This window comes from Trachemys scripta, chromosome 17 (assembly GCF_013100865.1).
Source record: "Trachemys scripta elegans isolate TJP31775 chromosome 17, CAS_Tse_1.0, whole genome shotgun sequence".
NCBI classification, from domain to species: domain Eukaryota; kingdom Metazoa; phylum Chordata; order Testudines; family Emydidae; genus Trachemys; species Trachemys scripta.
This window is the reverse complement of record NC_048314.1, coordinates 6,451,697-6,467,978: the sequence shown is the minus strand read 5'-3', so window position 1 is coordinate 6,467,978 and position 16,282 is coordinate 6,451,697. Positions and strand designations below refer to the sequence as shown.

Here is a 16,282-nt window from a genome sequence, read left to right as displayed (position 1 = left end):
TGCTGTCCACTTACACAGGAGGCATTGCTGCTGCAGAAATAAAGACAGCACTTTCATTAAGGATAAGTATAGTTTAAATTATACTCAATTTAATAAATCACTCTGGGGCTTATGGTTTATTGTGGTTTGTTTCTGAATCTTTCATTTCATTCCCAATGTTTGCACGCAGTATCCAGGACAAGGTTAGGGTACAGATGCATGCACCCAATATATATCAGAAACAAAACCACACACTTCGTTTGGGAGTGGCAAGCAGGCAGGGGTGAGCTGCACAGTGGCAGCAACTGTAGCACGCAGTCTGTCGAGACATGATCTGGCAATCACAGCCATGTATGCTGTGCCATGGTAACAACTAGTACAGCGGATGCAATATTCGTGCATCAGTATTTTCATATTCTCAGTTCTCAGTATTATTTGTGAATCACCAGAAACCTTGAAAAAACATGCACCTGTAGGTTGTCACAGCAGATCGAGTATGCTGCAGGACTTAGATGTTCTAGATGAACAATGCATAATCTCTTTTCAATCAGTTCTTCCCCTTTCCCACAGGAAGCAACTCTATTTTAGCTAAAAATAGCAGATTTAATTAAAGGGATGGCATAACTTTGACTGTGAATGTGAACAGGGAGATATAAACATCTAAATCTCATGGTCAATAATGAGAAAGGTGTTGGTCTCTAGCCTATTACCTGGCTCTTTCTGATCTTCCACTTCCACAGATGATGGTTTTTCTGGTTCTTTTATTTTACTGGAAGGAGATTCAGTGCTTTGGTCAGGTTCTATCACTGCTCCTCTCCAACTGCAAGTACAAGGTATTTCAATAATATTTAACTTGATTAAAATAGAGACAAGAGTTAAAATGAATTATCCTTATCTCTACTGTCAAACATTGTTCATTTCATATTTTCACAACAGCCTGACAAAGAGGAAACTAAATATCAGAGGGGTAGCCATGTTAGTCTGTAGCCACAAGAATAACGAGGAGTCCCGTGGCACCTTAAATACTAACAGATGTATTTGGACATAAGCTTTCGTGGGTTAAAAAAAAAACCAACCCACTTCTTCAGATGCATGGAGTGAAAATTACAGATGCAGGCATAAATATACTGACACATGAAGAGAAGGGAGTTACCTTACAAGTGGAGAACCAATGTTAACAAGGTCAATTCAGTCAGGGTGGACGTGGTCCACTTGACACCTCCTCATCAATTATTGCGAGTGGACCACATCCACCCTGACTGAATTGGCCTTGTTAACATTGGTTCTCCACTTGTAAGGTAACTCCCTTCTCTTCATGTGTCAGTATATTTATGCCTGCATCTGTAATTTTCACTCCATGCATCTGAAGAAGTGGGTTGGTTTTTTTTAAACCCACGAAAGCTTATGCCCAAATAAATCTGTTAGTATTTAAGGTGCCACCAGACTCCTCGTTGTTTTTTAGGGAACTAAATGACATTTTGATCATGGCACAAGATAGGAAAAGATCACTTATTGGCTCATTAATCTTTATTTGAAGTCAGTGATTTCTTCCAGGCAAATGGTAATGAATCTTTTATTGAACTGAATTAAGAAACATGAAGGCTTTTAGGATTCCATGAAACCATTGCTGCTGTAATGGAATTTCTTAAAGGAATCAGAAATATACAAACTCAAAATGTGTGAAAGAGCATTGCATTTGAAATATTACAGGTGTTGTCTTCCAGGTTTGAAATTATTACATGAATCACTCGCACTTGATTAAAATAGTATCATGCAAATGAGAATTAAGAATTCAACTGTGAACACAGGATAGCAGCAATGTAAAATGCTTGTTTTGTTACATGCTTTTCTCACCAAAGTGGCATCATAAGTCAGTTTGGAAAAGAATTATATAGACATACTTCTGAAGGTAAAACCTTATAAATAGTACCAAAGTCAAGAAAAGGTTCAGGTTGAGAGTTAACAGTTTTGACAACGTCCTTTTATGTATCTGTACATTAACTCAAAAATTTCAATATGAACTTTAGCTACCCACAGAGAAGCATGGTTTATAGGACTCACAAAGCTTGTATGTTAAAAAAAGATAGACCTTATAGATCCAATTACTACTACTGCATTAATATTGACATTGTTACTAGCATACTACAGACCTACACTGAAGTAGTTTTCCTAGATTTACCATCATTGCTGCCAATAGTACCGCTCCAGTCAGTGGTAGCAATGCTGGGAGCGCTTGGGTAGATAAGATTCTACAATCGCTGTGAGAGGGTTTAGATGCTATGATGGCTAGAACACTACTGCAGACAAGGTGCCACTGCTACTACTAACTGAGCTGCACCAGTGGCAGCAAGGGTGAGAAAAATTTTAGGAAATTATATCTAGTGTAAACATACCATAGGTATCTGTGGTCAACTTTTACTATTCTTTCTATATTGAACAATGAAGTTAAATGCTATTGCTTATTCCCAAATTAAGTGAACACCATGACTAATACACCAGAAAGTTGTAATGCTTTCACAAGATTGGTTAATATGGTTAAAGCAGTACAAGCTCCTTAGCCTGGATGCAGTTATATCAGTATAAAGGTGCTTTATACCAGTATAGCTATTCCAAATATAAGGCACCTTTATATTTGTATAATTAATCCATACTACAGGTTAGTATGCATAATTACACTGCTTAAAAAACCCAAAAACCTACACACACACCCCGACAGACAGTTATGCCGATACAATTTGCAAATGTACATCAGGACTAAGATAATGATGATTATGCTATTGTATTAACATCTAACACAAAACAAATTGATAGAGTGAAATATTCCTACAGACAAATTCTTCAGGGAAGGGGCTGTGTCTACCTGTGCACTGGTACAGTGCTTAGTCTAATGGGGCCTCAAACCCTGAGTGGCACCTTCGGGCACCAAAAACTCAGCTAACCAAGCAAACCAACCTAGCAAAAATCAGAAGAACAGGAGTACTTGTGGCATCTTAGGCTTGGTCTACACTAAACCCCCAAATCGAACTAAGGTACGCAACTTCAGCTACGTGAATAACGTAGCTGAAGTCGACATACCTTAGTTCGAACTTACCCCCGTCCAGACCCGGCAGGCAGGCTCCCCCGTCGACTCCGCGTACTCCTCGCGGCGAGCAGGATTACCGGAGTCGACGGGGAGCACTTCTGAGTTCGATTTATCGCGTCCAGACTAGACGCGATAAATCGAACCCAGAAGTTCGATTGCCTGCCGCCGAACCAGCGCGGTAAGTATAGACAAGCCCTTAGAGACTAACAAATTTATTAGAGCATAAGCTTTCGTGGACTACAGCCCACTAGCAAAAATCAACACTCTGCTGTTATGCAAGGCCAAAGAAGCATATAAGTAAAACAACATTCTAGGCAGACAATGAAAAGCCCTCACAAATTTGTACATTCATCTTTTTACCAATAGAATCTGAGAGAATAAAAACAAAACTAGAAGATTGCTCCAGCAAATTGTAAATTCTTGGAAATATTTCTACCTACCTAATAATGGACTTTTCTGTTTTCTCTTCTTTATCAGCCTGGCCAGGTTCTTCCTCAGTCTTGCCAGCAACATCTTGGGCCTTTACCCTTGCATCTCTCCGTGGCGGTCTGATCTGCAGATTAGGAGGACCACGTCGGACGTGAGGAGGCTTTGAATGTTTCTAAGAAAGAAAGGCAAAAGTAAACCAAGATGCATATGATCTACTGCATGGGTGGCCAATACCCAGTCCAAAAGCATCCCAGAGTTGTACAATGCAACCTGAGAATACCCTCATTTTTAATACAGAGATGTAGTGCAGGGGACTACAGGTCACAGCATGCAACCTTTCATCTCAACCAGACAGGCCGAGGAGGAGGGAAATCATGTTTGAATTTTTTTATCTCTGGTAAAATTGTACATAGCTCCTTGGGTAACAGTTTCCAGTGAGAATATTAGGCTACCTGTATCATTACCAGGTATATCTAGAACACACAGCACGGTCAAAAATGTGAACCTGTCATAAACATATATATAACAAGGTGCAACAATTGACACTAGTTATAACAAAGAGATGCGTTACTAAGAGCTTACGCAATACAGAAGTGATCCAATACCAGGAATTATTTTTCCTAGTAGATGTACATTATACAAATTAGAAGAAAGCACCACATGAGAGATCATTTTCATTTAAAACAAAGAATCCTAAATTCCCTGAACTAATTGTGTGAACAGGAGAGTGTGTGTAGAGACACACGCACACACACACACACTTTAAACAGAGTTCCTTTTTCCTATTACTCTCCCAATGAATTTCTTGGAAACCAGACAGTTTGTATGATCTGTTAGAAGTGTATCCATAAAATAAATAACTTTCACACACCTTCAGAGTATCTCAGACATAGAGAGCTACTAGATTTATTATTATTTCCACCTATTCTGGGAAGCTGTTGCAGTTTACCAGAGATGCCGACTATCCCCTACCTCATATTCAACTGTACACACTCTAGCCAGCCACAGAGCCTGGGCTGCGCACATTTCCAGGACTGAGGTTTGGAGTACTCCATAGCAGGTTAGAGCACATATTGCTGAACGGGAGGCAGGCAATGGTGGTATGCCTGGGCCTAGACCAAGCACAAGCAGATTCGTCAAGATAGTAAGATGGAGCCTAGAATACCAGGTCACAAAAGCCTGAAGTATCAGCAGTCACAAGCACACCAGTGGTTTAGGAAACATACTGAACACAAGTTCACTATTAAACAAAGCCCACATGATATCTACTGAGAATTCCAGAAATACCTTACCCCCACCTCCCAAATGCTTTCATTATATATTAGTGCTCCTATTAGACAGCTGACTAGCTCCTTCAGACTGAGCTAAGAAGAGAATTCTCAGAAATCAGAGCAATTCTCTCCTCTTTAAGTCTATGGATACAAACAAAAGCCAGAAAGTAGACAATGTTTTCACCCCTCACCGGAACCAAAACCTTTCTTGAGAGTTGAGTTCTCTACACATAGGAAATTAATTCTTATAACAGGCCTTCATTTCTTTTTCCATTACGACTGTTGGAATTAAATGCTATTTGCAGCTTTCACAAACCCTATTAGGTAGGGTTAAGAGGAACATTTTTCCTTGCAATACCTGAGGTGAAAGCTCTGGGTAGTTGGCATCTGCTTTCTGCGGTGCTGGTAAAACAGCTGGATTTGCTGGTTTCAATCCAGGGATCTCTAGTTCTGTCTTCTGATCTTCTGATGATTTGTTCGTTAGACCTATATGTATAAAATACATTCACTACACATCAAAGTACCTTGCATAAGGAATTAAGAGTTTCGACGCTAGCTGGAAAAATAACTCTCCCCACACCAAATGTAGACAAGCCCTATGGTAGTCACCTGTATGTTATATGCAAGTGATACTTTTGCCAAAAAAAAAAAAAAAAAAGCTACAGAGGCCAACAGATCTTACATGTCTAACTGAAAGTGTTAAATTACAAGCCTCCATAATAATAGATTGCGGTTTTTTTTGGTGATTTAAAAAAATAAATAAAACAAACAAACAAAAACTTTTCAATGCTGTAAGAAGACAGTGTTGAAGGTAAACTTGGACCTGTTTCCCAAAAGTGCTTAAAGAGTTCAAGCCTTCTGCATAATCACAATGGAGAGAGAATTGTTTATCTTACCGCCTAAGTCTTTAGGTTTGGGCTGTTATTTTATTTATTTTTTAAACTAAGTACTAAGGATGTTTGCACCCTCTAAACTCATTATTAGCCAAAACAAAATGTCACTTCAGATATTCAGGATAAAGAACCAAAATGAACCAACTGTTATTCAAATTTTTAAAAAAGGGATGGCTAGGGTAATTTCTACCTGAACATTTGCAATAAAACGTATGTCACATTAACTAAACTTCTGAATAAAATATTTTTTTCTGGCAGACGTTGAGCACACCTTGTAAAAATGTAATTACAAAAACTAAGAACAAGCAATCTTTTAACCATTTATGACATTAGGGCAACCTTGAACTGTATGAAAGACGTACTTTTCCACTGTTCCCCCATGTTTGTGTATGAAATGACGCCACAGACTGCCAAGAAGGCAAACAGGAAGAGAATTACACTCCGCTGTAGTCGAGAAAGCTGCTTCCATTTCTTTGAGAAAGAAAATAAATAAGAGGAAAACTCTTTAGCATGACAAGTAGAAAGCCAGCCCGTTGCTGTCAAACAAAGGAACACATGAAAGTTCTTTCAGAGTAAAAAATATGAAATTGATTATGTGTAGGTTTTACACTGTTTCCTATTTTGAAAATAGATCAGTTACTTTGTCATGATATGGAAAGTAGCAACACAGCATGCTAGCATATGGTAGGCTAGGTTTGAGAACAAGATCAGGGCCACTCACTGCCGGAGTCTGTGGAGACTTGAGAAATGGCTTTGTGATAAATCTCCCAGACAGATCATCAGCTGCAGTACACAGATTTTTACAGCAACCTTTCACTGGCTGATCTATGCATCTGCCCAGACTTGGTTCTGGAAAAGAGCCAAGAGGCTCCTCCCTTCTGGCCAACATGGTATACACAAGGGACATACAAAGCAGAAGCAAAATAGGTGTGGGGAGGAGGGAGAATGAAAAAATGACATTAGTGCATCAAAGGAGGAAGCTTAAAAATAAAATAAGCATTTCAAGCTGGATAGGAAAAGCAAGACACCCCACCTCGGACAATCACTCTTTGTGAAACTGTTATGTAAACGAGAGACTGCCACCAAAAAAAGACAACCACCCACATTCAGCTTTGGGAAAGTGCAGTAAACCAACAGCATAATTAACAAGAAAATAAAACACAAGAGACTGTTCACAATTAAGTACAATCCTACGAAATCAGAAGCCAGAATACAGTAAAAACCATTACAGATGTTCAGTAAACTGCATTTAGTGATAACATTTTGGGTCTTGGTATGTATGGTGCGGGGGCACTAAAATATACATTTCACTCGGGGGCGGGGGGGGGGGGGTTAAACCAGAGTAACAGCTTGCTGCTAACTTTTTGCACCGGGAAACCCTTCCCTCACTGGGCAAAGCAGCATTTGGGCACATCCCTCAGTTTCCCAGAAGCTCTTCTGCCCCACGGTACTTCCACAAACCTTGCACTCCACTCCTACCAGGGTTGAGACACCAACTGCTTCCACACTGTTGCAAGCAACCACAGGCCACAAACATTTCAACCAGCATAGACATACGTTTCCGGTTATTCCCTAAACTGATCATTGTACAGCAGAGGTCCCAAACTGGGGGGCACAGAGGAACATTCAGGGGGTGCAGCTAGGGCCCAGGCCTGCCCCCACAGGGGGACAGAGAGGGAGAGCTATCCAGCTCTGCTCCTGGCTCTACACCCGGGGCCCCGGCTGCCGGCTCCAGCCCCCTTTACTCCTGCTTGCGTTCCATGCTCCCAGCTACGGTGGGGGCGGGGCAAAGGGGAGAGCGCGAACAGGGTAAGGGGGGTTGAGGTAAAAAGTTTGGGGACCACTGCTGTACACTGATCTTGTACATCCCTCCCCAACACAAAGGGTGAGACGTTTATATTGCTCAATCTCCTATGTCACCTTTTATCACAACCACTTCTTGGGCTACCTGTATCCTTATCCCAAACTTGGTTCCCCAGAGCAAGTACAAGTGCAGCGGCTCACCAGGGTGGGAAGGGAATGAAAGTTCCTAATGCTTTCACCTCACTTCTCTCCTGTCTCAAGAGAGAGACGAAAAGGTGTAGCCCCAGACCCTCCCCACGAGCATGTTCACCAGCATCCTACCTCTTTTCCTTGAGATGGGTAGGATAAAAGGGGTGGGGTGGGCGTCCAGTGCCCCTCTAGGCATATCCTACCTCCTTTCTTTAGACTGGGAGAAGAGAGCTGCTGCCCTGTCACCCACCTTCCCTAGGCAGGGGAGCCTTATGCCCTCTTCCTCACCATCTAGGGTGCCCTTTCAGTGGGGGGACTGGGCACTCCCTCACCGATACTGCCTGTCCTCCGCACCCCTGCTTAAGTGTCGGAGATACCCCGACCCTCCTCCACATCAAGTGGGGAGCACCGCGCCCGCTCCAATGGGGGTTCTGCCACCCCCCCCCCACATGCCTTTCAAACAGTGGGGGGATTTTCCCTCTTCCCTTGATTGCAGGGGAACCCGCCCCCCCAACCTGGGATTCCCCCCCCCCCCCCCCCCAACCCCCCCCCCCCAGCGCGGGCCGGGGCTACTAGGTTCCCCTCAACCTCCAGCAGGGAGCAGGGTCTCCCCGCACCCAGAGGAGGGGCAGGACCCCCCCCTCCAGCAGGGAGGGGGCGGGGCGGCCACGTCACCTGGACCCCTCCCCTTCCAGCAGGAAGCTGCCCCCCCCGAGCCCCTCACCCTCCAGCAGGAGCGCCTCCTCCAGGCCTTGCTGTTGTTGTAGCCGCCTGCCCCCGCCGCCTCCGCGGGGCTCAGCGTCACCGAGATGAAGTCCCGTCGCGGCGGCGGCGGCGGCGACGCCGAGTACATAGCGGCGGTTTCAGGACGCAGAGCCCGGCGCGCGCACCGCTCCCAACCGCCAGCCGCCGTCCGCCCCAACCGCCATTATCCTGCTCCGCAGCCTCCCAGCCGCGCCAGACAAGCCCGCTTCCGGGTGCCTCTCTAGCCTCACGCCCTAGCGGGACTCTATGGCGCCCATAGCAACAGCCTCCCCCTTGCATGCCTTAGCAACGCAGGGCCTTGGCTACTGGGTGACCATGGGGGCACCAGAGCTGCCCTTCCCCCCATCATCCCTCATTGCGCCCCTGCAAGGGGGAGCAAACCTCACTGTGGAACATCCCCCCCCCAGACCTCCACCTAGGGTTATCACCTTTGAAATGCAAAACAACAAACAAAGCTGGCACCCTCCCCCGAAAGCAAGCCTACCACAATCCCAACCACAAGGCCACTCCGCAACCCCCCTTCAACAGCCACTTAGAGTATCCAGAGAGATAACGCATATAGATAAGAGATGGGTAATGTCGCACGCCTCCTCATTCTCGCACGACTCACGCCCTCTCTCACCCGCGCGCCGTGCGCTTGTGTGTCGGTGGCACACGGCTGCTGGATTGCCCCCAGTTTTGATCTCTTATAGCTTAAACTGCGGAGGTGGGAACACTGCAGCTGGCCACAGACACTTTGAACACTAGATATCCCAGTGTATTGTGATAATAATGCAAATCTTTAGACCCACTTTAAAAAAAAAACAGCAGATTAAATTATTTTTCTGGCAAAGCCATAAAAAAAAAAAAAGGCCAGGCCAGTCAAATACCGGCCAGGTGGTACCCTACATCCACCAGCCAGGCAGGGCACTTAGTGCAGAATTTGATCACCCTTTGGCTACAGATAGGGATCGTTTCACCTGTCATCACAATGCAGCCACAGTGGGGGTGAGGCACAGCAACCATTTTACCAAGGCCAGTTCAGCTAATGCAGCTAGGGTTACCAACTTCGGACGAATTCCTGGAGGTTTCATCACATGACATAATCTTTAATTAAAGATTAATCTTTAATTCCTGGAGACTCCAGGACAATCCTAGAGGGTTGGCAACCCTCAATGCAGCTCAACATGGCGCCCCAGGGCACAACTTGAGCGGTCCTGTCTTCAAGCTCTGGCATGAGAATACCTAGTTCTTGAAAAGCACATTAACTCTTGAGGCCATTGGGGAAGTACGGTGCTCCCCTTATGGCCTCCCTGGCTTGCGCACATTGCAAATTTCCCCCACTCCCACCACTGCTTAGCAGGGAACTTCCACCCACTCTCTCTAATGTCCTTCACAAACACACTAGTCCTGAACACATTAGAGAGTCCCCCAGGGCCACCCCGAGGATTCAGGGGGTCTAGGGTCTTCGGCAGTGGGGGACCCCCGCCACCTAATTGCCGCCGAACCCCCGGCACTTCGGCGGCAGGTCCCGGAGCAGAAGGACCCCCCACCGCAGGTCATCGGGGCACTTCGGTGTCAGGTCCTGGAGCGGAAGGACCCCCTGCCACAGGTCTTCAGGGCAGTTCGGCGGCAGGTCCCGGGGCGGAAGGACCCCCCGCCGCCGAATTGCCCCCGAAGACCCAGAGCGGAAGAAGCTCCGGGGGCCCGGGCCCCGCAAGAGTTTTCTGGGGCCCCCGGACCGAGTGAAGGACCCCGTTCCAGGAGCCCCGAAAAACTCCTATGGGGGGCCCTGCGGGGCCCGGGGCAAATTGCCCCACTTGACCCCCCTTCTGGGCGGCCCTGGAGTCCCTTCCCACAAGGCTGATATTGCGCAGGAATATGGAGCAGCAAAGATCACTCACTAAATCGTGGCTCATGCAGCTAGGGAGAACAATCTCATAGGTTTGTAGGAAACTTTAAATTTGCTTACGCTGGCCCTGTGTTTAACAGTTGCACACAAGGCTATGTAAGCGTTTAGCACAGGACATGGTGAAGAAGAATCATAGTTAATTGAAACTGCAGGGAAAATGGAGGGGGATAAGATGTAATTACATGAATTGGGATATGCTAGCTAAACTGTCCCAATATCTGTAAGAGAGGCAAGGTGGATGAGGTCATATCTTTTATTGGACAAACTTCTGTTGGTGAGAGCGACACATTTTCAAGCTACAACACCGAGATCTTCTTCAAGTCTGGGAAACAGTCAGAATGTCACCATTAAATAGAAGGTGGAAGAAATCATTAATGCTAAACTAACATATTTCAATGTATGTTAACATGTTACTTATGCTAAACAATCTGTTCCACCTCATATTTAGCTCTGACACTCTAATTAAGTTTCCCAGATCTGAAGAAGAGCTCTGTGTAAGCTCAAAAGCTTAACTCTCTCACCAACAGAAATTGGTCCAGTAAAAGATATTTTTTGAGTGATTGCTCATATCGATTCCAATTAGGTGCGTGCATGCTGCATGCACAGACGCCAGAAAGTTTTCCCTTAGCAGCTCCCATCGGGTCGGTTGTGGAGCCCCCTGGATATATGCCCCTGCCAACACGTCCCCTCCTCAGTTCCTTTGTTGGAACCACAGTCGTTCGCCTAGCAAGTGCTTCCCTTAGCATACTTTCTGATAGTTGCAGTTTAGCTCTTAGTTAGTTGTATAGCTGGTTTATATCAGGGATTCTCAAACTTTTGTACTGGTGACCCCTTTCACATAGCGAGCCTCTGAATGCAACCCCCCTTATAAATTAAAAACACTTTTTTTATATATTTAACACCATTATAAATGCTGGAGGCAAAGTGGGGTTTGAGGTGGAGGCTGACAGCTCATGACCCCCCATGCAATAACCTCACAACCCCCTGATGGGTCCTGACCCCCAGTTTGAGAACCCCTGGTGTATATAGTGGTAGATAAGGTTTGAGAGTGAGGTTTTTCCAATGACAGGCCTATGCCTCAGGGATCCGAGACAACGTTGGCAGAAGCCCCACCACCTGTCCGGGTCGCCGCTGAGTCGACTCTGGTGCAAGTCACACTGCAGGGCCAAGCTACTATCACCGCAACAGCAGTTGCCTCAGAGGCTCCCAGCACTGACCAGGAGGAGATCAGAGAGCTGGAGGGTCAGGAGGACCCCGTGCCACCTCTGGCCTCCTCATCTTCGTCCCCGGACAAGGCAGTGGCAGGGGCTTCTATCTTGGGTCCTCCACTGATTGACCAGAGGGCCCACCAGGACCTTCTGCAGAGGATCGCCTGTAACATCGGGTTGCAGGCAGAGGAGGTTGTCAAACCTGAGGACCCGATGGTTGACATCCTCCCACCAGAAGACCCATCCAGGGTAGCTCTGCTCCTGATAAAAACGATCCAGAGCAACATTAAGTCTCTATGGCAGACCCCTGCATCCATCCCGCCTACCGCTAGAGGCATGGAGCGCAAGTATTTCGTCCCTTCTAAGGGTTACGAGTACCTGTTCTCACACCTGCAGCCATGCTCGCTGGTAGTGGCTGCCGTTAATGAGAAGGAGAGGCAGGGGCCAATCTCTAAATCCAAGGAGTCGAAAAGGATGGACCTTTTTGGTAGAAAGGTCTACTCTCCGGGGGGCCTGGAGCTGAGGATAGTGAACCAGCAAACTATCCTCAGCAGATATAACTTCAACTCACGGGCCTCCATGGCAAAGTTTAAGGAGCTGATCCCAACAGACTCTAGAGCCAAGTTCTCGACAATTATGGACGAAGGGAAGGCCGTGGCGCAGATCTCCTTGCAGGCCTTGCTAGACTCTGCAGACTCGGCTGCCCGCACCCTTTCCTCTGCAATAGCCATGAGGAGGAGCTTGTGGCTACAAGCATCCGGGCTACCCTGAGGTGCAGCAAACCCTGCAGGACCTACCGTTCAAAGGCGCAGGGTTATTCTCAGAGCAAACAGGCTCCAGACTGCACAGCCTAAAGGACTCCTGGGCGACTATGAAGTCATTGGGTATGCACACCGTGGCAACCCAACAAAAACATTTCAAGCCCCGACCACAAAAACAGAGATCATATTCTCCTGGGCCGAGGCAGGATTTTTATAGACGTAGGGGCAGGAATGGCAAGGGCATGCCCTCCGATCCTTCTGGGCAGGGACAGGGCCTGACCAAACCTTTGTTGGGCTCAAAGCAGGCCTTTTGAAGGTCCGCCCGAGGACGGAGCACCAGTCTCGGCACCGGATCCTTCCACAAGTTTTTTGAACCGTCTATCCCACTTCTACCGTGCTTGGTCCCAAATAACTTCAGACTGCTAGGTTCTTCACACGGTAGAAGTGGGATATTCTCTCCAATTCTGCTCCTACCCTCCCTCCCACCCCCCTTCCCTATCCCTCTTCAGGGACCCCTCTCACGAGCAACTCCTTATCCAGGAGGCATGGACACTCCTCACCACAGGAGAAGTGGAGGAGGTGCCTCAGGAGCTCTGGGGCAAGGGATTCTATTCCCGATACTTCCTAATCCCCAAAACCAAGGGGGGTGTCTCAGACCCGTTCTAGAGCTGTGAGGACTCAAGTTCATGGTGAATTTGAAGTTCCACATGGTCTCCCTCAGTACAATTACCCCTTCTCTGGATCCGGGAGTTTGGTACGCCGCCCTCAACATGAAAGACGCATACTTTCACATAGCTATTCAGCCTGCACACAGAAGATTCCTACAGTTTGTGGTCAACCACAAACACATCAGTTCACTGTCTTTCCCTTCGACCTGTCCACAGCCCCCTGAGTGTTCACCAAGTGCATATTGGTCATAGCAGCCTTCCTCCGAAGGAGGCAGGTGCAGGTATACCCCTACCTCGACAACTGGCTGCTCAGGGGGCGCTCCAGGGAGCAGGTGGAGTCTCAAGTCCATTTAGTCAGATCCACTTTCAAGAGACTGGGTCTCCTCCTCAACGAGAACAAGTCAAACCTTCTCACTGACCCAAAGAACAGAGTTCATCAAGGCGGTGTTGGACTCAGTTCAGGCAAGAGCACTTTTGCCGGAGTCCCGATTCCAAGCCATGACAGACATCATTCAACACCTCAGGTAGTACTCGACCACCACAGCAAGGGGATGCCTGAGTCTCCTCGGCTACATGGCAGCCAGCACTTAGTGATCCGGCACGCCAGGCTGAGGCTCAGGCCACTCCAGGTGTGTCTTGCTTCGGTCTATCGCCCGGGGCATGACAGCCTAAACTCAGTGGTCATGGTGTCAGAGCAAGTGCTCGAGTCCCTCCAATGGAGGCTCGACCCTCAGACAGCGTGAAAAGGAGTCCCCTTTAGCAGCCCCCAGCCCTCCTTGTCCCTGGTAACGGACATGTCAGCTCTGGAATGGGGCACGCATTTGGGAGACCGCCAGATGCAGAGCCTGTGGTCTCAGGACGAGCTCTCACTCCATATCAATATCAAGGAGCTGAGGGCGGTGTGACTAGCATGCCAAAGCTTCCAGGCCTGACTACAAGGCCCGTGCATGGCAGTTCTGACGGACAACACCACTGCCATGTTTTACATCAACAAGCAGGGTGGAGCCTGCTCCTCTCCCCTATGTCAGGAAGCCCTCCAGCTATGGGAGTTCTGCATAGCCCACTCCAGTCACCTGGAAGCATCCTATCTACCAGGAGTTCAGAACACACTGGCGGACCACCTCAGCAGGTCCTTCCGCAATCACGAATGGTCCATCCGACCGGATGTCATACACATCTTCCAAAGGTGGGGGTTTCCCCAGGTTGATTTGTTTGCCACCCGGGGCAACAGAAAGTCCCCAACGTTCTGCTCTTTCCAGAAGCACAGCCCAGGCTCAATCATAGACGCATTCCTGCTACCCTGGGGAGGCCACCTGCTCTATGCCTTTCCCCTGATCCCTCTCATGCACAAGGTCCTACTCAAGGTCTGCAGGGACAGGGTGGAGATAATTCTGGTGGCACCAGCGTGGCCATGACAACATGGGTACATCACGCACCTGGAACTATCGGTGGACGCCCCGATCATGTTGCCACTCCTCCCCGACCTGATCATTCAGGACCACGGTTGTCTTCATCAACCCGACCTCCAGTCCCTCCACCTCACAGCCTGGAAGCTTCATGGCTGAACCCCATGGAGCTTCTGTGCTCAGAACAGGTAAGGGAGGTCTTACTCGGCAGTAGAAAGTCCTCCACTAGGGCCACTTATCTGGCAAAGTGGAAAAGGTTTACCTGCTGGTGTGACCAGCATCATACACCCCCACTTCAGGCACCTATATCTCTCATCCTAGAGTACCTTCTGCACCAGAAATAGCAAAGCCTGGCAGTGTCATCCATAAAAGTACCCGTCGCTGCTATCTTGGCCTTCCAACCGGGAGTGTCTGGATGCTCAGTTTCACAGCTGTTGTTTATATAGACTAACAAATTTATTTGAGCATAAGCTTTCGTGGGCTACAGCCCACTCCTTCGGATGCATAGAATGGAACACACAGAAAGATATTTATACATACAGAGAACATGAAAAGGTGGAAGTAGTCATGCCAACTGTAAGAGGCCAATCAATTGAGATGAGCTATCATCATCAGGAGGAAAAAAAATTTTGAAGTGATAATCGAGATGACCCATAGAAGGTGTGAGAACTTAACATGGGGAAATAGATTCAATTAGTGTAATGACCCAACCATTCCCAGTCTCTGTTTAAACCGAAGTTAATTGTATCTAATTTGCATATTAATTCAAGTTCAGCAGGCTCTCTTTGGAGTCTGTTTTTGAAGTTTTTTTGTTGCAAAATTGCCACCTTCAAGTCTGTCACTGAGTAGTTAGAGAGGTTGAAGTGTTCTCCCACTGGTTTTTGAATGTTATGATTCTTGATGTCAGATCTAGCTCGCTGCTTTGAAGGTCAGTGACCAAAAACCAACATTGACTATCAGCTGTTTGGCAGATGATGTGAATGGGGTTGGTTCTTTCACGACTATTTTATCCTGAGTGGTCCAGTCCAACAGGACAAAGCCTACCATCACCATTGACCATAATCAGTAGACCATGTTGTAACCTCAGAAAATCATCCTATCTTCTACACCCTAGAGGTAGGTCCCCCCTCCAGGTCAGATCTGAAGCACAATGGGGAAAGAGGGAGTTTGCAGCTGCCCATGTCCTATCAGTTCTACAAGTGGACTTCATTTCTCACCACTATCAGAATAGCACTAAATTACCAGAAAATGCTTGTCTGATCTCAGAAGCTAAATCATCTCAGGCCTGGTTAGTACTTAGGTGGGAGACCATCTGTCACTAGATTTACAAATAAAACTGAAAGCCTTAACTCTGTCTAGTGCTTGAGGATTAAAAAAAGAAAAATATAAAAAAAACTCGTCTGGTAGTTATAAAATTTTACAGAAACAAACACCAATGAATTCCCAGAGTCCTGAAGCATTTGGTGTAGTTTCCAGGTGTTTATTTTCCTTTGGTAATAAATCATCAAGTCATGCAGTTTAAAAACGCTTTGGAAACTCATCCTGACCGGTGGAGGAGGGCATGGGAGGATGTACAACGATCCTCCTTGGATTATTAAAGTACTAGAGCCCAGCAAACCAGCAGAGACATCACCAATCTGCCACTTGTGAAGACTCACTAGGATTTTCCTGTAGATTGTTCCATAAATAGGGCCCCCTTTAAAAGTGATTGCTAATGTGTGATGTTAGAGTAAAAGTGTTATTCCACTTATCACCTTGTGTAAATTTCTATATAAACAACAGCTGTGAAACTGAATTTAGAGCTCAGCTGTATGTTATCAAGAGGCACACCACCTATTTTAGACCCAAATTTAACTCCATCCCACGTAGCCTGTTATCCTACTTTAAATTAAAGCTGATAAGTCTGAAAAATTGAGACTACGAATAAACGTTCTGCT

The 16,282-nt window shown here is 46.7% G+C and overlaps 1 protein-coding gene across 1 annotated transcript in view; it reads right to left on the bottom strand.

Annotated features, from left to right (window-relative positions):
• The window catches only part of MAN1B1 (mannosidase alpha class 1B member 1), a 31,624-nt gene extending 23,027 nt beyond the window's left edge, over window positions 1-8,597 (bottom strand). Inside the window, exons 1-5 of the mRNA XM_034793562.1 lie at window positions 8,371-8,597; window positions 6,017-6,125; window positions 5,120-5,247; window positions 3,502-3,662; window positions 690-799 (exon numbers count right to left, since the gene is read on the bottom strand). Of these exons, the coding sequence (XP_034649453.1) occupies window positions 690-799; window positions 3,502-3,662; window positions 5,120-5,247; window positions 6,017-6,125; window positions 8,371-8,499 (637 nt within the window). The 5' untranslated portion in view covers window positions 8,500-8,597. The remainder of the gene's footprint in view (window positions 1-689; window positions 800-3,501; window positions 3,663-5,119; window positions 5,248-6,016; window positions 6,126-8,370) is intronic.
• Between the last annotated feature and the right edge of the window lie 7,685 nt (window positions 8,598-16,282).